The sequence below is a fragment of the Gordionus sp. m RMFG-2023 genome, chromosome 1 (assembly GCF_954871325.1).
Source record: "Gordionus sp. m RMFG-2023 chromosome 1, tfGorSpeb1-WG-v2, whole genome shotgun sequence".
NCBI lineage: Eukaryota > Metazoa > Nematomorpha > Gordioida > Chordodea > Parachordodidae > Gordionus > Gordionus sp. m RMFG-2023.
Window position 1 is genome coordinate 88783053 of NC_088775.1, and position 24107 is coordinate 88807159.

At 25.0% G+C, this 24107-nt stretch overlaps 1 protein-coding gene and 1 long non-coding RNA gene across 2 annotated transcripts; one reads left to right on the forward strand and one right to left on the reverse strand.

Annotated features, from left to right (window-relative positions):
- Positions 1–8939: 8939 nt before the first annotated feature.
- On the reverse strand, positions 8940–10090 carry LOC135922783 (uncharacterized). Its single transcript, XR_010571030.1, has 4 exons — positions 10007–10090; positions 9804–9852; positions 9689–9745; positions 8940–9098 (listed from the first exon to the last, which is right to left on the reverse strand). It is a non-coding gene; the product is annotated as an uncharacterized LOC135922783 (long non-coding RNA).
- A 10001-nt stretch (positions 10091–20091) lies between these two features.
- Positions 20092–23660, forward strand: LOC135930900 (uncharacterized). The gene is made up of 10 exons (XM_065467699.1): positions 20092–20170; positions 20241–20369; positions 20714–20807; positions 20910–21054; positions 21302–21396; positions 21481–21586; positions 21642–21809; positions 22173–22283; positions 22999–23318; positions 23537–23660. Exons 1-10 carry the CDS (start codon positions 20092–20094, stop codon positions 23658–23660), a joined length of 1371 nt encoding a protein of 456 aa, XP_065323771.1.
- Positions 23661–24107: the final 447 nt, after the last annotated feature.

Consider the following 24107-nt stretch of genomic DNA (forward strand, 5'->3'; position numbering starts at 1 on the left):
GAAAATAAATAGTGAATCATATATCTCTTCAAATGTTTAAACTTAAATTATTTTTTTATTATTTTGTTAATAGTAGTGTTGTTATCGATTTGGGTCGATTTTCAAAAAAACGTCAAACTCAATTTTTTATCCAGATAATTATTACTCAAGCTTTCTCAATCTTATTTAAAATAATTTTTTTATATCCCTTTCTGTCAAATGTCTCCCTTTTTATTGGAATTGTAAATTAACTATAAAATTGGTTTCTTCTATATAACACAACCAAGCTGACAAAGACTAATCAATTTAAAACTAATTCTGCATTGATTTATTAGGAAGAAAAGAATACTAGTATGAACTCTTAAAGCTACCTCTTTCTACGCCTTAAACAAATTCAATAAGTTGGTTAGTAGTGTTAAAATCTATAAAACATTCATCAGTATTTTATATAATAATAATAATAATTGGCAAACGCCAAATAATTTATATTTTAACGTGATTTTATTTTGACATCTCAGATTATTAATATTATTGATCCAAATTATCGATTAATGTTCAACCCTGCCAAGTCAACATATTTGCCAAACAACTATCAAATTTGTTTTGAGATTCAATAAAACCCATTTTTTAATATATATATATGTTAGCATCCATGTGCTTTATCCGGCAAGAGCTTTTTTTTAAAGATCTAATATTATCCCAAACAAAATATCATTATATTTTAATATGTATAAATAAGGTTAATGGTTACCCGGTTAGTTTTAAACATTATCTTCTTCTATTATTAAATTTATATATGTTAGAGTCAATGTATTTTTTTCCGGCAATATGTTATTTTTTTTAGCTTTAGATTATTTTAGAGCGAGTTGATTTTACCGGAAATGTATGCCATCATGTTTGGAATACCTATCTTATGATTTGTAGACAATTTTGTTTTTAACCATTGAGCCATTTGTAATTTATATAAATAAAATGTATGAAAAATCTAATATAAATTATATTAAGTTTAAAAGTTCATAGAAAAATTGTCTAGGGTAGGAATTCTAAACCTGACTGCATACAATTCCGGTAAAATCATGTTTTTAAATTTAAATAAAACGCGCTCAAAAAATGATTCAAAGTTATAAAAATAACACATTGCCGGAAAAAAACACATTGACGCTAACATATATATATTTAACAAGTCTTACGAGTTCGAATTTCTTTTGTTAATAATTTTTAAAGATTATGGATATAATATTTTGATAAATTTATTTTTCTATTAGATTATATTTGAATAAATAAACATATGACGATACATATGAAAGTTACAGTTAGTTTAATAAAGTTGTGGAAAAATTATTTAATAGTTAGTCTATGGCAACTCTGCGCTTACGATTTTTAATCCCAGCTCTATCAATCAAAAAGAGGTCAGAGTGTGTTAGTATGGTATCTAGAAATCATAGAAATTGTATTGGGTTGTAGAGGTTTAGTTAACATAAAGTATTACCACATTGAAACACCATCATATAAGTAAACAATCGATTCATCGAGGAGACCACACATAACACAGCCATCTCCCCCCTCTCTCCCTCCAATAATAAATATATTGTTGTCATTATTAAAACAATAATTTGAAAATAAAAAAAAAGTAAAAGTTTTAAAATTTATTAAAATAATGGAAATTTTTCAGGAAAATGCATTTTAAAATAAAATTAAAAATATCAAATGTATACTTTAATAATCACCATGTATGAAGTCTTCAGGGTGAGGGTAGGCTAGTAGGAGAGACACCCTTAGGCCCTCCTATGAAAATAAAGGTTTATAAAGCTTCATTACTTGTGTAGAAATATTTTTTAAAAAATTATTTTTATTGAAGCAACAGTTCGTATATAATGATTTTAATTATGAATATTATTTATTAAAAAATTTTGCCATCACTTTAAGTTAGTGTTGTAAACGAACGCGTTCGTGAACGAAGTTCGTTTTTTTGAAAAAAATGATGAACGGCGTTCCTTTTATTTTTGACGAACTTTGAACGTGAACGCGTTCCCTTTTTTACGACGAACGCGTTCGAATTTAACGTTCGTTCAATTTTAAAAATATTTTTATTTTTATTTTTATTTATTTGAAAAATTTAATATTTCCGAATTTTTTTTAAAAATGTATTATTTATATTTTTTAATCGGCTGTGTATTTCCTTCTCACATTTCAATTTTTTTAACACATAGTTTATTAATTTGAATATTATTATTGTTTATATTTTAATTTAATAGATTAGCATAAGCATGAATATTATTATTTAATCCTCATCATCTGATTCTGAAAATCCAAAATCAGATGAATCATCCTTACTATGGCCAAATATGATAAATGTTTTACATTAACATCCTATATTGAAGGAACTAATCCAATGCTTACCAAGTGTAAAATGTTGCCAAAAAGTATTATATTATCAACATCTTCAGGTTACAATTTAAAACGACATATGATTTTAATATTAATTATTTGATTTTATATGATATAACTATGTTAAATCATTAAATTTGAAGAAATAATGCATTTGGGATATTTGACCCCAACAATAGTGATAGCTATTTTAAAATTAAAAAAATTAGTGGCCTCAAATATGGTCAATCATTGATAGACGCCGTATTAAATGGGATTAATAAAAGGTATTAAACATATCACTCTCAATTATTACATATATTTTATTTTTTTAAAGATTTGAACAAATATATAGGGATCAATATGTTCTTTCTGCAATTATACATATAGCATTCAAACTTCAATGGCCATGGATAAAACTTCCACAGAACGAACATATTAAAAATAAACTTATAGCGTTATTAAAAAAAATGCTTTGAAAACCCTAGAGAACTGTTAATTTCGAGATATCCTTTTTTTTGTCGAGAGTAGAATGGATTGGAAGAGGATAACTTATCTCAATTTTTTGCAAATAACAAAACAATATGTTTTTAATTAATTCTACACGTTAAAAGACCTGTTTATTAGGTATAATACCGCAATCCCCTCATCTGCCCTAGAGCGTGTTTTTAGGCTAATGTCGTATTAACTGCCAAGTGTTCCTGTCTATCAGATAAATATTTTGAAAACAATTGTTATTAAAATTTAATAATAAAAATTTTTTTATAAATAAAAATATTTTTTTATTCGCTATATTATATTATATTATTATATTTTATTTATAATTATATTATCAAAATGAAACTATATTATTTTTTAACATGGCTAAAATATATTGTATTAAAAAATATAAGTTTATTTATATTAAATTAAATTTAAAAAAAAAATTATCATAAAATTTTGAACGGTTTTATGAACGTGAACGCGTTCCTTTTTTTTGAACATGAACGTTGAACGCGAACGCGTTCGATTTTTGAGAAATGTTTACAGTACTACTTTAAGTTAATATAATGTTTATTTATAAAATAGATGAAAATTTATTTTTATTATAGATATCTTGAATAATATATAAGAATATTTTAAAATATATTTATTTGAACGTATAAGTATTACATTTTCTAATATAAGTTGATTCATTTGTTTGTTGCGAATAACACAGATTATCGCCCCGAAAAGAACCTTTCAACATAAGCTTGTGTTGTGGGAATCGCAAGTACTATAAGAAGAGATAGGTATATATAATTCTGGATATTCAATTTTTTTTGATTCTCTATATAATAAAGCTAATGAATTTTTTAGATTTAATTAAATAAATACAATTATATCAAAAATTGGTCATTTAAATATTTTGCATATTGAATACAGCAAATAGGATTGCTCTATATGAAGTAGGCCTATTCAAAAAAAATTCGAATATTCGATTCGATTCGAATAATTCGAATTGTTTTATCCGAATACGAATAATCATTTATTCGATTCGAATAAAACGAATTATTCGAATAAAACGAATTATTCGTAATATTTAATAAATTGCTTTTTAAAAAATAAATCTAACATTTGTCATTTCTATTTGATAACCTGCCAATCTGACAGGTGATGTGTTTCTAAATAGACTAGCAAAAATTTTAATTTTAATTTCCCGTATTTTTTCAAAATTAATTATATTAAAAATTACACAAACAAAAAGTATATAAACATATATACAAACAAACCAAAGGTATATAAAAATATATTATATCTTTATAATAAAATATTGTTAGCTAGCCTAAATATGTTAGAGGAGAATGATTCTAATGAAATAGTTATGGTTGATGTTGACAAAATTTCTTCACAAAAAAGAGCGATTATATGGGATCAATATCAACTCAATGGTGAAAAGGCTGCTTGCAATCATTGCAAGAGCATTATTAAATGCAAAGGCAAAACAACAACGCCTCTTATTAATCATTATAATAGGTTTCATTCACATCTCTGTAAAAACAGTAATAAAATTGACACTTTTTTAAAGCCTATATCACCTTTTTCTTTATCTAAAAAAATTAATTATAAAGATAACTTACTAAAATTATTTATTAATAATAATTTATCTTTTAAAATTGTTAATTCACCTGATTTTAAAAATTTTATAAATGATCTTGATTCTTCTATAAAATCAATATGCTCCAATACTCTTAAATTGCATATGTATAATACATTTGCAGAAAAAGAACAGTTGGTAAAGGATATAATATCCAAAAATAAAAGTCAGATTAATTTTTCATCTGATATTTGGACTAGCCCAACTCAGGTTCCCTTTTTAGGGTTAACAGCCCATTTTATTGATGATAATTTTAAAATAAATAACATAATTTTGGATGTTGCTCCAATAAATGAACAACATTCAGGTGAAAACATATTTAAAGCCTTTATTAAAATAATTAAAAATTATAATTTGGAGAATAAAATTTTTTATATAACTCTAGATAATGCTACTAATAATAAAACATTTATTGATACATTTTCTTTAAAATATCCATCAATAAAAATAGGGCACATTCGATGCTTTGCTCATGTTATTAATTTAATATCCAAAGAAATTTTAAAAATTTTAAATCCATCAATTTTACTACGAAACATTATTAGGATGATGCGTAATTCTCCTAAGAAATTAAATTTATTAAAAAATATATGTATTTCACTACATCCTCCTATAAATTTTTTAAAACCCAAATTGGATTGTGAAATAAGGTTGAATAGCACCTGCCAAATGATTGAAAGGAGCTTATTGTTAAAGCCTGCTATAAAAAAATTAGTTAATGAAGTTATAACTAATATTATAATTCTTCAAGAAAAACAATTATCAGAGGTAAACTAAAATTTATAAATAGGTAAATAATACTTTATTAACATAACATATAGGAGGAATGGGACGATCTTGTAAAAATTAAATCTATCTTATTGCCTTTGTATGAGACTACAAATATGGTTTGTGGGCCTACTTATAATTTGGTTATACCCTATTATGTTCTTATTCTTGAACACTTAAAAAATGAGAAACCTTGTTTCCATAAAACCTCTAACAATGATTTCAAAGTGGCATGTGATAAATTGTTGGGCTATTACAATTTAACTGCAGATGATGCAATAATAGCTACAATATTGGATCCCAGGCTCAAAATATTTTAAATTATTATCTCTTGATTATGATATTGATATATCCAGGTTAACAAACAAATTTAAAGAGATTTACAGCAGATATACAGGTATTTAATTTACCCCCATTTAAATACATATCATTTTATTTTATAAGCTGCTGATAATTACAACTGCCAAAATAAGAATGAAAGTCAACAAAACAGGCTTGACATTGTTTTTAAACAAAATTATGTTCAACTATGTGAAATCGATTTTTACCTGAGCCAAGATCAAAGAGTGATACTGATCCATTAATGTGGTGGAAGACAAATGCACATAGGATCCCCATACTCTCAAAAATGGCAAGAGATTATTTATCTATACAAGGAACATCAACTGCGTGTGAAAGACTTTTCTCAGTTGGCACTAATTTGTTGTCAAAAAACCGCATGTCGTATAAAGAAGAAAATATAAGATAAACCCTTTGCCTTAAAAATTGGCTTAAAATTATAAATTAAATGAATAATATAATATTTTAATTTTGTTTATAACTTGATTATATTTATTTGTCATCGGATTATTATAATTTTTTCTGTTTGAAATCAAATTTGCAATAAAAAAATTTGTCAATGTATTTGAGTATGATTTATTTTATTAAGAAAATTCATTTCAATTATTCGAATAATTCGAATCGAATACAAATAGTAGATTTTATTATTCGTACGAATTCAAATAGTAAATTATTCGATTCGTTGAATAATGCACTATTCGATTCGCATACGTTTTTGAATAGGCCTAATATAAAGAGTTAAAAGATTGTGGACCATAAGGTATAGTAAAAAAAAAATAATACATACTTTTTATGGATATTATACAAATATTTTGATCATTAACGACGCATAGTAAAATATCTGATACACCCCAAGGAAAAGGATGTAAAAAAAAATGTGATTTATTTTATTTTCAACCAGTTTAACTCATTTTTTTTATAAAGGTTTTTTTTTTTACTCCTTCAAAAAATTATTATATCGGTGTTACAGTTACGGATCAGATATTTATGAAGGTTTATAACGGTTTAGCCTATCATTCGGGTTCACTCTGGATCCCTGGTTATCATAAATTATTAGGTGGTATAATATTTGGGTATATTATAAAATGGAGTTGTTTTGTATAGTAGACAACTCATTTACTTATAGCATTTGTAGGTATCTCTCTAGGCTTACATAATATTATTTTGGCTAAAATTTAAATCAAGCCGTTTTTAAAAATCGACCAAAATAGGGCCATTTAACAAATACTAATTTGATATGATGTCTAAAGACTATTCTGTTCTAATAATGTCTTGGAAATTTGGGGAAAAAAAAATTTGATAATATTACAGAACATAATGTAATGTAATTTCAAATTTTTGATATATTATTTACTTCGATTATAGATACAATGGTTAATGGAGAAAATGAAATTGAGGAAATAATATTAAGGCGATTACAAGATGAAGGCAATATTTTGATTCATGGTATACACCATATTATGATTGAATTAGAAGAAAATAATAGTGTTGACAATATGATTCTCATGATTATAAGTATCGTAATACAACTATGCCTAAACTACATCTCTAGCATACTCACCTCACCACCACCTCTCTGTGAATGTACAACTCATGTACCTAAAGAAAATATATCTACGTTCTAATATATTTACTAATAATACATAATCATCTTAAATACCTTAAATTTACACAAGTAGAAATTATGGAAGCACAAGTAATGGAAATACGAGGAATGAATAACTAGTAGAAGAAACTTGAATACATGCAACTAACTTCAACCTAATATAAATGGAAATGACACACCTAACTGATACAAATGGAACTGATAGAACTTTACCCCATTTTCCACCATGCTTACCATTAATACATCTGAATCTTATTCTACCCAATCCAAACTCATGCTTACTACTAATACAACTGATTCATCTGAACTATTTGACATCCATGCTTATTACTAATGCAATTGATACACTCGAATACTATTCTACCCAGGCTTCCACATCCATCCCTACCTCTAATAAAACTGCTACAACTGACATTCCTGATTCTTATTCTAACCAGTATTCTACGACCATGTTTACCACTAATACAAAATGATATACCTGATTCTTGTTCTATCCACACTATTCCCAAGAATTGTGAAAATAATACTAATACACTTTGCAAAATAAATGGTAAAACATTTACTGCTTACCCTCCGGATTGTAAGTTGGAATAAACTTATATTAAAAATATAAAGTGGGAAATAATTCCCGGAAAACTCCCTTAGTAACTTATTTTAAGTATCAAATAATAACCCCACCGCCAAAAAACGAAAACATTTTTTTTTAAAATGATTAATCCCCGATTTAAGTATCGATTTTTATGATTATACTGAAGAAGAAATATAGAAAAAAATTTAATATTTTGGGACTTTATTTTGAAGAAAATAAGTATACATCACTGTGGTATATTACGATTTCAGTGAAAATAAGTAGATGGGGGAGGGTGGCGTTTGCAGAGTTTTTGTCAGGGGGTCTCCTATTATTCCTAAAAATATTAAAAAATGTTTAAATGGATTGGTCAAAAATTTGAAACCTTATTTATAAATATTTTCATTTTTCTTTAATCTTCCATAAAATTTTTGATTAATTGTTGCAAGATAGTTATTTTATAATGTTACATTTAAATTGTTTATTTAATATTATTTTTTATTTTGTTAATTGGATGATTAAATTTTTATTTAAACGAGAGAGGTTTAATTTCAATTTACATACAATAATTTACTTTGATATTAACAAAAGGAAACAAAATTATATATACTTCAATAATAAATATTAATAATATTTACATTTTGGACTTTTATATTTAAAAGAAATATTATTTTACTTTAAAATTTTACTACCAATAAAATCATTATCTAATTACCTACCAACATAGTCTATTCTGGTCTAATCGAACACAATTCTACTCCAATCGAACCAAATAAGAAATAATTCAGAACATTTGATATTTTTCTTTTTTGAGAGTTGAGAACTGATTTCTCAACGTTTGGGGATTTTTTTTATGATAGTATTAGTATTTCAGTTTTAATTCTGAAGGATTAAATACGTCAATTTTAATATACGAGACTAGCTTTTGTTTTTATCTGAACCCAAATACTTCAAATTCCTGTTAATTCATGGCTGAATGCCATAAATATTTTAATATATTTCAAACTATAGTTATTAAAATGGAAAAATTTTCCCGAAATATAAAAAAAAAATTATACATATTACAATGCATACAAAGATAAAAATTTGAAATATCTGCTAATACAACATTTTATTTTAATTTATTCAAGTCATTATAATGAATTTTAGTTTTATAGAGAGAAGATAGAATGGAAAAAAAAACGAAGATGCTTGAAATTTGATAAACCTAATAGACTTATGAAATGGATGTAATAAAAATTATGGAAAATAGATTTTTTTAAAAAAGAATAGGATAGTTTATATTCCTTTGAAGCGGTGACACCTACTATTGCATATTGATGTGATTCTGGGCGTAGTGGTTGGTCCAATGACAACTATATTTACAAATTTTTTAAAAAATATATAATTTTTGTACATATATTATTAGCGTGTACTTTAAATCTCATGTCTTCATTTTTAAAGTATGAGCACTAATAATGTATTTTAAAAAAAATAGTCTGCTTAGCTGTCTGTATAGCTTCCTCTAACAATCTAAAATTGTAAGAGGTTATTAAAAATTACTTACAAAGGGTATAAGCAACCTTATGGAAAAAAATATTAAATAATTCTTTTGTTCTTTCATTTCCTTTCTTTCTTTCTTTATTTCTTTTTATTTTTCTTTCTTTCTTTTATTTAATGTATATTTATAAAACAAACAAAAATAAGGTGTTGGTTCATAATCTGTTTCTATGCTAAATAGAAATAAGTTTCAAATATAAGACTTTTCACGTTTTAATCATGATAATGGTATATTATTTTATAATTTTTTTTAAATTCTAAATTATAAGAATTTATTATGCTAAATAATGTCTAAATGTTCAATTCTCTCTCTTAGATTTCAAAAATTATGGTTGACCAAATTTAATTTTTGGTGAATTTTCTATATCAATAATAGCTTTGTATTAGGTAAATGAAACATTTGTACCATTGTTTGGGGTTTCTAAGTATGTTGTGCTTATTGTCTCTATTTCTTCACCTTTGGCTAAATGAATAGTGTTTAGATATCAAATATATTGCTAATTTTAAAAAAAAATAATTACTGTAATTTGTGACAGAAAACTGAAGGATAATTACACATGCGATCAATACCTATATTTATGTTTAATATAAGCTTGTTAATTATGCTTTTATTTGATTAGAGAAAATATCTCCAACTCATTTAATAATATAAATTATAAATTTTAATTAAACCTTATATATTATTGATTATATAAAAATTAGAATATAATTTATAATTACTTACATGTAAGTACAACATTTAAAGCATATTATAATGTGAGATAAAAAACTTCAAAATATTAACTTGTTTTTGTGTTGTATGTTGTTATATATATATTTTGTAAAATTTAATAAGCAAAATATTAATTTTTTGATAAATAATTTTAAAATAAAATAAACTACTTAAATGATTAACAATAACTATAAGTATAGAGACCTTGATTTGGTTTTAATTTATTCTTAAAAGGACATCAATTTTTTTTAAATTTTAAAAAGGCTATCAAATATCCAAAAATTTTGTGGAAATTATATATTTAATAACAAATTACTTAAAAATTGTAAATTTCTTTTTTTGTATGACTGGCTAATCTTCATTTTAATATTTTATTTTTTATTAATATATATTAGCTTAAGCTTCGAATTTTATACTAAACAGATCTAAAATATTACCTTCTGAAAATTACAGGAAATTTAATCTCAATTTATCAAAAGGATCTTTAAAGACCCTGCTTGCATTTTATTCTTTTGACATCTATATACTATTAAAATGATATTTTAGAAATTTAAACTAAACATATAAAATATAATAATTTTAAAAAAATTTAATCAAATATTATATTCTACTTTATTTCATTTTGAAAAAAAACCAAAATTTTAATGGAAGATATGTTTTTTAACAATATGTTCCATTTAAACCAGGTAAAATAATGAAATCCAAACGAGGCGAATTAGGATTATGTATGATTTAGCGATCAACATCGGCTTAATTTTTCAAGCCCGGCCCGAAAACAATTTTTTTTAAAAAATGTTTTTTAAATATAGAAATTATTTTTTTATAATTATATAAAATAAAAGATATATCTTATATGGCATCTAGTTTCTAAAAATAAAATCGAATATTTTTATTTTACATTAAAAATTCAACATTATAATTGATAAATTTAGATATATTTAAAAATAATTTCGAGGCCCGACCCAGCCCAATCCCGTTTTTTTAAAATAGGCCCGACCCGATACCCGTTCGGGCTAAACCGGGTACGGGTCGGGCCTACTTTTACAGATCTCTAATCAAATATATAATTACCTTATAAAGGTAAAGATTACAATGAAGATTAAAGTTTTAAAATTGGAGGAAAAATTACAATTACAATGAATATAGTAGGGAAGATCGGGTAACATGCTAGCACTAAATGGCAAACGTCAATAAAATTAAAAACTTGACAATATTGAATAAATAATATCTCATTTTATTTCACTTGTTTACTTTTATTATGCTATACGTAAAAATTATACTTATTTTTTACAATATTAATTTTTCCGAAAAAAATATTTGGGTAGTTAAACCCTAATTTTTTTAAAAAAAAGTAGCGCTACCGATATTGCTACCCATCAAAAAAAAAGTAGCGAGCTATTTAGCTACTATTTTTTAAAAGTAGCTTTAGTTACTGCTTAAGCTACTTTTTATAAAAACTTTATTTTTTGCATATAAGGGATTATAATACAAAAAATCATCATTTATTAAATATTTAAATATAGTTATTTTTTGATTATAAAAAAATTTATGAAAAATAAAATAATTTATATACTATTGTTGTGAATTCAAATTGTGAATTCAAATTTAACTTTTTATTTTTGTAATTCAACTTGTATTACTTTTTATAATTCAAATCTAACCTTTTATTTTTAATTCATATGAATTCAAATTTATCTTTTCAATTTAACTTTTTATTTTTGTAATTCAACTTATATTTTTAATAACCTTACTTTTTGTTTTTATATATATTCTAATTTATATTTTTAGAAAATATATATATACCTAAAAAGAAAAAGAAAGGGATATAATAAAGTTAATAATAATAAAATAAATTTTTACATACTTGCACGTTTATCATGATTCTCTTCAACTATCATCCCTCCTAAGTATAAAGCGATGATTAGAAAGTACAAGTTTCGCCTTACTAAATAATCTCTCAACATTATCACTTCAAGGCATTATTTAATTTTATATACATTTTTAATATATAAGATAAATTATCAAAAATACTCATATGTATTTTTAGATTAAAAAAAACGGGTCTAGGGGATTTTTATTATTATATTAGTATCATTTATTTCAAAAAAAAATAATACCAATGGAAGTCGTTTTATTGTTCTAACTACTGATTATTTTCTATTTCCTTTTGATAACATGATTTTTTTTAGTGATTTATAAAAAAACTTTTTGACTGATCAATTATCAAATAAATATAAAAATTTAAAGCTAGGATTAGACAAAAATTATGTTCTTCCCTATGTGAATGCAAAAAAAGAAGATTCTAAACAGATCCACATAAAAATTTGATAGCCCTAATATTACATATATATAAATTTAATATATGTTTTTCAATAAAAAAAATTTGATCAAATTGGATGTTTATTTATAATATGTTAATATTTGAAAGGTCAGATTAAATCGTTGGTAAAAAAAAATAAAGAATTTTATTTATGATACAATATTTATTTTAATTTATAAAATATTGAGAAATTTAATTTTTTATAAAAATAAAAATAAATACCAGAGTAAATCTATTAATATATTAAAAGTGAAAACAAGCAATAATTATCATTCAATGTTCTGTTAATGCTAATTTTTTCCATAAACATATATTTGAGTGATATAAATACTAAATAGCCAAATTTTTACATAAAGATAAGGCCAAGAGCAAGAGAGTTTAAATAATATATAAGTTATTGTTGGATAACTGAAATATTTATTTGAATATTAACTTATCCTTTATTTTTATATTAATTTTTTCTTTATTTTCATATTAATTTTTTCTTTATTTTCATATTAATTTTTCTTTATTTTCATATTAATTTTTTCTTTATTTTCATATAGAAATATATATTTGATAATTATCATTCAATGTTCTGTTAATGTTAATTTTTAAAAAACATATATTTGAGTCATATAAATAAGCCAAATTTTTACATAAAGATTAGGCAACAAGAGCAAAATAGTTTAAATAGTACATAAATTATTGCTGGATAACAGAAATATTTATTTGAATATTAACTTTTAATTCTTTATTTTTATATTAATTTTTTCTTTATTTTCATATAGAAAATATATATTTGAAATGTTCTTCTTAACTTTATTTTTACATCTTTTGTATTTTTATATTTATAATGAAGAAATCAAATCTGATAACAGATTTATATAATATTTTATTTTTAGTTTTATTATGTGTACATTTCTTATAAATAAATACGTTTTGTTTAAATAAAATAAATAACTCTTTTAATACTAGCCATATTCATTAATTTTTATCTATATATACGTTTAAAAATATCCACTTAATAATAAACATCGAGAAGTTTTTAATTTTAACAAAATAGAAACATTTAGATTAAAGGCTCTGTAAAGATTATTAAAACGTGTTAACTTAGTATTATTATCATCATTCAAAAATTACATATTATTAATGCGTAGTATACATGCAACTTGCAAGTATGATGTATATATTTTCAAAAGAAAAAATAAAAGTTTAACCACGATCACCAACTACCATAGAATATTTTAGCATCTGAGAGCTCCTCAGGAAGCAAACTTAAAATTACAACTCATTTATTTCTATCCCTTTTATTTTGGGAATTTATTACATATTACTATAATATCGAAATAAGATTAGCGAACGTCATCTTAAATTGTAAAATAAATAAAATTACCAGATAGGATTATCTTTCCAAGTGGTACATTAAAGCTGTAAAAATATAATACATGGTATTTTTTGTAATTAAGGGATTTCCTGTATGTGGAGGGGATCATATCTAAATACCACATAAATTTTTTTAGATATTGATATGGAAAGCATTGTATACTGTTATGTGATGGTTGTAAACACGTAACAAAGATAAACTTATAAGATGCAATGGAACAAAATTAAAATAAAATTAAGCCTATATAACTTATATAAATTCCTTTTTATTATCCTCTAAATTTCAAATTATCCATTAAAAATCAGCCTATAAACACGTTCAAATAATAGTTTTATAAATTTTACACATGCGTAGCTTGCCCGCCCCTCCAAAGTGTACACTTAATACAAAAACTTTCCCCATTTTCTTTAAAATTATTCTGAAGAATACTTGCAGCTCCAACATTAGATGAGGATATAGACTTTTATCGCGTAGCACGTAAAAATTTTTATCTTCCACTTTTATGTAGATTCGCACCAACTCGTGACTAAAGTAAAGTTAACCGACTCTAGTTTTAATTCCAAGTGATTATAATTAATAAAAAGATACTACACACATTTTTTTTAAAAGGAAACAAAAAAAAAGCAAAATATAATAACAAACATGTAAGGTGTCCTTGCCTTCTCACCAGGGACCCGAACCGATATTTATAACGGTTCAGTATGTAAAAAATTTTAAAAGGTTCGGTTCGGTTCAGCTAATTATAAAGGTTCATTACGGTTAGAAATTTTTGTTTTTATTGAAGCAACACCTTCTAATTTATTTTTATTATAAGCATCTATGAATTATATATTAAAAAAATATATAAGATTCAGATTTTTAAATATATTATTTGAACGTATAAGTATTATATTTTCTAATATAAATGGATTCTTTTTTGTTTTGACGATAACGCAAATTATAGCCCGAAAAGGCCCTTTTTAAAGAAACTTGTATTGCGAGAACCGCCAAGAGCAAGTTTATATAATTCTGGATATTCAAATTATTTCCATTTCTAAAATATAAAAACTGTTTTTTATAAAGGTTCTTTTTACTCCTTCAAAAAATAATTATATCGGTTCGGTTACGGTTGTGGTTCAGATATTTATAACGGTTTATAATGGTTTAACAGTTCACTCCGGGTCCCTCTCATAGATTGAGAGTAATATCAAAAGTATATTAAAATGATAATGTGCAAGGTTTGGGCAATAACGCGAATACATGTATTTGCAATAAAGCAAATACTTTTTGGAATTTATATTTTAGTATTTATTTTGAATATTTTTGAAAATATTTTAAGTATTTATTATTTCGAACACTAAAATTTATTAAAAAAAAAGGATATTTTGTATTTATAACAATTTCAGACTAATATACAAATATTTTATTTTTTTTATTTTATATTATATATTTTAAATTGAATTTCAAAACAATTTTATTGATTTAAATATTCGATTTGTGACCCGAACGAAAATTAACAGTCATATCTGTTTAACCCGTTATATTTTTAAAATGAGTAATTTAACTAAAGTGAAACTGGGAGATATAAATTTTTTATGAAAAAGGATGATATAGAACTAGCACCACTTTTAAATACCATATAAGATATTCTTACCAGAGAATCCGTAACCCCAATAACGTCCACATCCTCTATATGGCTATTTAATAATTTTAGATGGAAGGTTTAAAAGAGCCCTTATATTTTTGAAAAATAGAGGGACAGGATATAGTGAAATATTTTCACCACATGCCTTAGGAATGAAGCCCTCATGTTGCAAAAGTCGTTTTTTTTAAAAAATTTTATAAAATGTTTTATCTGAAAATATTTTAACTGAGATAGTTTATATAGAACTGAAAACATGGATCTTATTCTAAATGAAACTAAATCTGAAATGTACTTTTTAAATTCAAATGCGCTTGAAGTCCAGGGGTTTTAAAATCCTTAAAGAAAATGAATATAAGGTTCACCAGTTTTAATACATCAATCACTTATCTAACTTTTAGTACTCACATCAAATCCTTTTATGGAATATATTCAAATTATAAAATGCTGACTGTACTAGTGGTTATGAATAGTTGGAGTCATAGCATTACTAAGTCGTAACCTAAGTAACCTCTTATCACGTGAATAAAGTTGCCATTAGGACATGGAATTGAATGTAATATAGTTTAATCACATACATGCATTAAATGACATGGTCTTAATTGTATATATAGTCAAGGCAGTCCATGCAAGACTAGCAGCAATTAATTTCATTATAGTTCTCTTATGCGAATACCAAACATTCTGGAGGCTGATAATTTACCATTAAGGCCAGGAGATAAATTAACTTCTATACCTAGGTCTTTAGGTAAATCCTCAATTTGGGACTTCACATACTTCACATGGCGCTCTTCCTTTCCAAAAAATGTAAATTCTAACCCGGTTGATATAGTCGAGAAAAAAAAACAATTAAATATTCGAAATTAACAAATTATATCCTATTTTTACCAATTGTAATCTCTTCCCTTGGAACATATGTCAAACGGAACTTTAAAATTTTTAAAAAAATATATAGAAAGCCCTTACATCAGAACCCAAAGGGTATGATATTTTAAAACAAAAATACTCAAATTGCAATTTAAAAAAATAGAATTATTCATGCTTTTTGGGAACATGTAGTCCCACCTACGTTTATATTGAACGAGTTTTTATATAATATTATATAATAGTTATTGGAATATGGTTATATATGTATATATTAATTTATTAAATTTTTTTTTAAAAAGAAGCTTCAACAATTATAGTTAGAAATATAATTTATTTAAAGATGAGCACTGCTCGATAAATAATTTTAAAATTATCTTGAATTTTTTTTTTTAAAATATATATTAATCTATTTCGCCTATTCTTCTTCGGTTAAAAATATCATTACTTTGGAAAAATTTGAATAATAGGCCAAATTATGGATAGAATGATATTTTATATGATTATGTTTGAACCAATGACATATAATAATATCTAGACTGACGTTTCATTCATAATAATGCATTTGAATTCGTCGTTGAATACAAATCAGCTGGACCCTCCATTTTGGTTACCCATACAGTAATTATTCTCATGTTTATTAAATTGATAACTTGCTTCCTTCCTTATTATCTCGATGATAAGGCAATTCTTTAATAAAGTTTGCGTCGGAAATAGGAATAAATTGGTCTCTCGTTTAAAATTTTTAATAATGATATGGGTAACAAAAATGGCGTCCCCAGCTGTTTTTCATTGATGAACATTTTTAATGAATGCATTGTCAGTCTAGGTATTATCGTATGCCAATGGTTTTTATATATATTTATATACGATTTTATTTGAATTTATCATAATTCCATAAGCTGAAAATATTATTGTATCTTTTAATATATTTATTCATGGTATCATTTCAAAATTTAAAAACGTTTCAAAAAAACGCAAGATATTTTGTTTTATTTAATAAATAATTTAAAATGCAAAACGAAAATTTTCTAATTCAAACGAATGGTTTTGAAAGGCTTCGCTGAAACGTTCAATCTGTGCCCACTATTATGTATGATGTTTTATGATATTCTATAAAACTGTGCAATAGATATTAGCAATTACAATATAATTTATATGATATGCTGCTTAGAAGTCTCAAGATTTCCAGACCTGGATTGGTTGGGATTTGGTTATCTCCAGGTCCGACCTAATCAGGCCCGTTTTCTATTTTTTTTACTAAAGTTGCTAGGAGTGGCGGATTTTTTAAAATACGGAAATATATCCTATGGAAAAATAACCAATAAGAGTGAGGATTCGGGTTTCATGATTTTTCTTATTATGGCATTAAACAGTGAAAGATAAGAAAAGGAAAAAACGCATTTATGATGAATGATCATAGTATCCAGGCCATACTTTATCATTAATATTGTAAATAAAATAAAAGATAATGTTTTAACAAAAATTAAGCTTAAGAAAAACATATTTTTTTTCTATCTATTCTCTCTGCCCGGCCAGGGCCCAATAATTATCTTGCCCGCCCAGTTCAAATAACAAAAACTTAGACGTTACCCAACCCGATCCAACCGGGCTAGGCATTGCGGATCTCTAAATGCAGCTGCAATTAATATATTGTTTGTAATCAGGAATTTGAAACATTTTTGCCTTCCCGGTCAAAAAATAAGTTCTGTTTCCTTTAAATTAATCTTTATTTAACCATTTAAAAAATGATCAATTATTTTTATCGAGGGAAATAATATATTTTCTAAAGGATTATCATTTCATATCGGTTCTTTGCGGCGTTATAGCGCGCACAACGCAGTGAAAAAACGCAAATAAATGAATTTCAAATGCATTCGTTTTAAATTGTAAACATTTCCGTTTTGCATTTTAAATTATTTATTAAAAAATAAATAAAAATATCTTGCGTTTTTTTTTAAAAAAAACGTTTTAAAATTTTAGAGCTATAGCATGGATACAACATCATCCAAAAAGTAAAATAATTATATAAAATGATACCATAATATTTTTAGCTTACGGAATTATGATATTACAAAGAGATTTGCTAAATAAATATAGGGTTAGCCTATTTTTTTTGCTTAGAATTTAGACGTTTCATATTGGAAAAAAAAATAAAAGTTAACGCTTCAATTTAAACATAGCTACGTTTAAGTTATTTTATTTGAACGTTCAATTTGTGCCCACTATTAGTGTAGATAAATATTTAAAAAAATTATATTTTTAGGAACGTTCCAGGACCCCGGAATACACTCTTCGGTTCCGCTCCACAGACTTACTCAAAGTCCCATGTCACTGTTTACATTGTTTGTATCACTTGCAGATAAGATATGATCTGAACATTTGTGATATGATTGATATTTAGGTAATAATTTTAGAATTTTTTTTAAAAATGGTTAATAATCATAAATATAATTTAAGTTATTTTAAAAATTATTTTGTTTTTTTAATAAGTGGTACTGTATAAAAATCCAGTTACAAATTTTCAAAAATTATTTCTATTATATTTGTTTTTTCCGGCATTGTTGTGTTAGATTTTTTCAACTTTATATCGTTTTTTGAGCGCGTATTTTTTATATTTTAAATTTTGATTTTACCGAAAATGTAATCCAGCATGTTTAGAATACGTATCTTAGGAATTGTAGATAATTCTAAGGATAAGCTTTGAGTTATAATTTATATTTAAAAAAAAAATAAAAAAAAAATTCGATATAAATTTTATTAAGTTTAAAAATTTTTGGAAAAAATTTGTCTGAAATTCATAGGGTAGGTATTCCAAATAAGACGGAAAACATTTTCGGTAAAATTTATATAAATTTCTAAAAATGCGCTTTAAAAAAATGATTTAAAATGCGCTTTAAAAAAATGATTCAAAGTTGGAAATACAACACATTACCGGAAAAAAACGCATTGACGCTAACATATTCAAATACTTTTTTTCCGGAATTGTATTTGTATTCTAATTACATTATTTTATTTTATTTTATTATTTTTTTTTTGGGGGGGGGGGTATTTGCCCAACCCTGATTGTATGTGGACAACTCTGAAAAATGGCACCCGTCTATCAATTCTGCGACATGTATATATTTAATCGATTTTTTTTTTATTCCAGATGTCTTTTTTTTTAATATGCAATTTTTCTATTTTTGGATGTTTAAAACAAAAAAATTTAATAAAAATTGTCAAAACTTTTTAAAAATATATTTATAAATAAATTTATAAAAAATCATATTATCAATTTTTATAATAAAATTAAAAGAGTGTTCAATTTTATTTGATAAAGTTATTTTTAATATTATATTACTAGTTATTTTACTTATTTTGTAGATAAAACCTGAACAAATAAATTGAAGGGAAGAGGGTGAAGGGAGAGGGAGGTTGGCGCTCGTTAGGAAAAGAACGAATGAGGAGCCAGGAATTTGGGCCTACATCAGGAAATAGGAAGAGGAAATGACGGACTTCTATTAGAATAAAAGGATTTATTCCTATAAAAGATAGGAAAATACTCTTTTGGGGGGAATTTAAAATAATTTTATCGATATACCTTCTAATAACCTAAAAAGTGTAAATTTTTTTTTATATTATTGAACATAAAAATTGAGAGAAGAAATAAATTTGGTATCTATTTTTAAAATATTTATTATCAAAATCAAGGTAAAAAAATTTTTTATCAAAAGAATACAACTGAATAAATAATTTGCAAATGTGTTCTATTAATGACTATAATAAAAAAAAAAGTGGAGATATTTTTAACATTTTATATTCGTTTAAATAATTTCTATAAAAACCCAAGAAAAAAAAGAGTAAAGGTTTTATATATTATTTCTCTAAACTTTCCTTAAAAAAAATAGTAATTTTTTTACATTTCTTATAATATTTAAAACATAATGTTTTTTCAACCTTTGAAAACTTTTCTCTCATTGACGGCTCTCGTATGCTTAATAACGATACCGACATTTATAGAAAGTAAAAATAATTTTAGAAATGTTGAAATAATATAATTATTAATTATATATTTATTAAATTATTTTTTTAGGTGGTGTGATAATAGGATACGTGCCAAACTGGCCTCTAGATTTGTCAACGGTAGATGCGAATTCAATCACCCATTTACTCTACGCTTTTGTCGGTATCAATCAAGATGGTAGCGTGAGTTATAGCGCCTGTAAAAAATATTTTTTAATATAATTTTGTTCATCTTTCTTTCTTTCTTTCTTTCTTTCTTTCTTTCTTTCTTTCTTTCTTTCTTTCTTTCTTTCTTTCTTTCAAGTTTTAATCCTTTCAAATCTTATCCATAAAAGTCATTGTATTTAAACCTATTAAACTTTGAATTATATAACTTAGACCTGTTAAAATTTTATAAATATATAACTGGTAACTGCTGCAACATCTAATTCCAACTTAAATTTTGATAATTAAAATAGGAATAAAAGAAGAGATTTATGACCTATTGATGAATATTTTTTTATTTAAAATTATATAAAATGTTTATGCGTATTTATAAATTAGCCGATTTTCAGAAGTTGAAGGACTTTAAAAGTCAAAATCCAAGTCTCAAGATAGTGCCTAGCATTGGAGGTGCCTCGTATACCTATATGTTTGGGTAAATCATTAAACAAAAAATTTTAAATTAATTCACGTTAAGATTGGTAACCCCTTAAATGTAATATACTTCATAAATTACTTATTATGGATATAATTTTAGTTACTTAGCTTCGTCAAGTGCGTTAAGCAAATTCGTGAGCAGTTGCGTGACGCTAGATTCATCATACAATTTAGATGGTATCGATATAGACTGGGAGTATCCTATAAGTTCTACCGAAAAGACTACATACGCCAACATTTTGAAGGTTTTAAAAAAACAGGAAAAAAACAAATATTTCTTACTAGAGCTAATTTGATTTTTTTAAAAAAACATAAACTGTATTTTTTTTAAATAAAAAATAATGTCAGGTGTAAAACTAATTATTGATTAGATCCTAACAACATGAAAATATGTAACAAGATGACAAATTACTATTGAATTTAACTTACAATTATAAATAATAGACAAAACAAAATATGTTTTTTTTTAAAAATGCGATAATTATATAAAAGAGTCTCAGAGCAGCGTTTCCCAGTAAAATAGTAATGTCCGCGGTGCCAGCTGGGAATCAAAATTTTGGAGGATTTGATACTAGTGCTATGAACAAGTCATTTATTTTTCATAAATGTTTTATCTCTCTAACTTTTAGAAATATTTCTAAATTATATTATTTGATGCATCCCTATATCAGGTATTTAGATTATGCAGCTATTATGACCTATGACTATCATTCAGCAGGTTGGGAATCTCAAACCGGTCATAATTCTCCACTTTTGGGGACCGGAGTCTATACAACTGTAATAATATTTCGCTTTAAAAAACAATTTATGAATTTATTTTCGTAATATTTAGAAAGGTTCGGTTGACGAATGGAAAAAAGTTGGTCTAAATCAGAATATTATGGTAATAGGTTTACCATTTTACGGAAGAACCTGGAAATTAACAACATCCAATACCAATGTTGGTGCACCTGCATCCGGATATGGCTCTGGGGAGGATGGAGTTTTAACCTATACTCAAGTTAGAGTCCCTCATGAATATTATAATATATTACACTCAAATCAACTTCTTTTTTTTATAAAGTGAAGCTTAAACAGAAAGGCAATTTAATTGTTAATAAATGTTAAGACCTGTTCACATAGAATAGACACTGAGTTCCTAAATATCTACCTCGAACTGACATGAGTAAGATTATATCGCACGACATGGCTTTTTATAGCAATATTATACTTAAATAAAAGATTAAATAGATGATAAATAAATTAAAGTTATATACATTTATAAATAAAACTACAATATATCATTTGCTTTAATAAGACAATATTATTTTTAAAATAATATGGTGGCTTATTTATTCGTTATTTTCAATTATCCACTGACAAGATAAAAAGCCGAACTTGGCAAGAATATTGGGATGATACAGCAGAAGTGCCTTATGCAGTCAGTGGATCCGAATGGCTTAGCTACGATAACGAAAAAAGTGTCACTAACAAGGTACAATCATTATTATTTTACTATAAATAATATTAAAAAAAGTAAAACATCATTCCTTTCAACTGTGAGCGTAAGAAAACATATAGGTACTACTATATATATAATTGTATACCTAAAAACAAATTATTCTATTTTCAAATTTTCCAATTGAATAAGAATAAGGGTAATATATATTAAATGTCGAATAGTTTTTTTAAAATTTTTAATCTAATTATTCGTAATAATTTGTAGGTATTCTAAATTATTCATAAAGAATTCAGCATGTTCCTTGCGAAACTCTCTATTTTTCCACATCTATATAAATCACTTTTTTTAAAAAAAATTTAAGCATTTTCTTAAAAGAATTTAACCAAAATCGAATGATCGATTACGAATAAGGAATTTTATTCGATAAAAATAATCAAATCAAGAGACGAATAATTTAAATATATTATGATTTATTATTTAAGAAAAAAAATATATAAATTGTTTCAATATATTATAAACACTAAAATATAATAGAAAGTAATTGGTATTTTGTTTTTAAATATAGGAATATTTGCCGATATTGTTACGCTAATAAATTATCACTAAATAAAATTTTTAGCAAGTGCTCAAGTTAAATTTTGAAATAAAGTTCCGATTAAAACGGGTCCTTCAAGTTACCCCTGCGGATCTTTAGCGATAGATTAATAAAGAGTCATCTGAGGGATTTATTGCATTATTTTGATGATAGGTTCAATGGGCCTGCCAGAATAACATGGCGGGAGTAATGATATGGGAATTAGCTCAAGATTCTAGTAAGAGTTTGATTCGCGCCATTAGCAATTCCATGCAAGGGTGCAGTGGGGGCGGAAGCACAACCACCAAACAAAGCACAAATTCAACAACCAAGACTACCACGCGATCTAGCAGTTCTGGAAGTACTTCGAAAACTACTACACCTAGTACTTCAAAAACTACGACTACCAGTGGAAGCATTGGATGTGTTAGTGACCCTAGCCAAATTTGTCAGAAAGCGGGACCCGTCTTGGCGGCTTATCCACCTGATTGCAGGTTGAATTTTAATAAAATAACTTTTCCTTTAGGATGAATATTTATATGTTATATACTTCTCAAAAAAAATTGCGGTTTAATAGATTATATCGTTATCGAAACACTAATATTTATCAATATTTTATCATTATATTACTGTAATTGTTTTAATCTCGCAGAATCTAACTAAATAAATAATATTATTATTACTTTTTAATTTCTATTTATTTTTCAAAAAGCAAATACGTAAATTGTCAGCCTGGAGCAAATCAAGCTATTATGCCATGCGCATCTGGCACTATCTTTAATCCTAATGGCCAGTATTGTGATTTTCCATATAACTACAATTGCAAACCATGTTAAGAAAACTATACAATGTTTAAAATTTTGGGACAATGAAATTTAATTATATTAGATTTTAAAAAAATTTAAATTCTTTGTAATAACAATATTAAATTGTTAGGGGGGGGGGGAATTATACTAAATTATATTATTAGATTGCTAAAAGGGAAAAATTATATCAAATAAATTTTTGATTTTAAAATTTGTCATTTTTCATCTAATCAAGCTTAAATAATTTATATACAATCAATCTAGGAAGCCTAGAATCAAAAAATTTGCCATGAGTGAAAAAAAAAGAACATTCGTTATTTACATAGAAAAGGTTAAGGTAGAAAGTCAGAGTATTGAGGGTTAATATATGTATATATATTCAAAAAATTCTTTTATTGTATCTTAATATGAATATATCCATTACCCTACATGGCAAAACATTTAAATTTTAATATCTCTTGTCCGATAAAAAAAAAG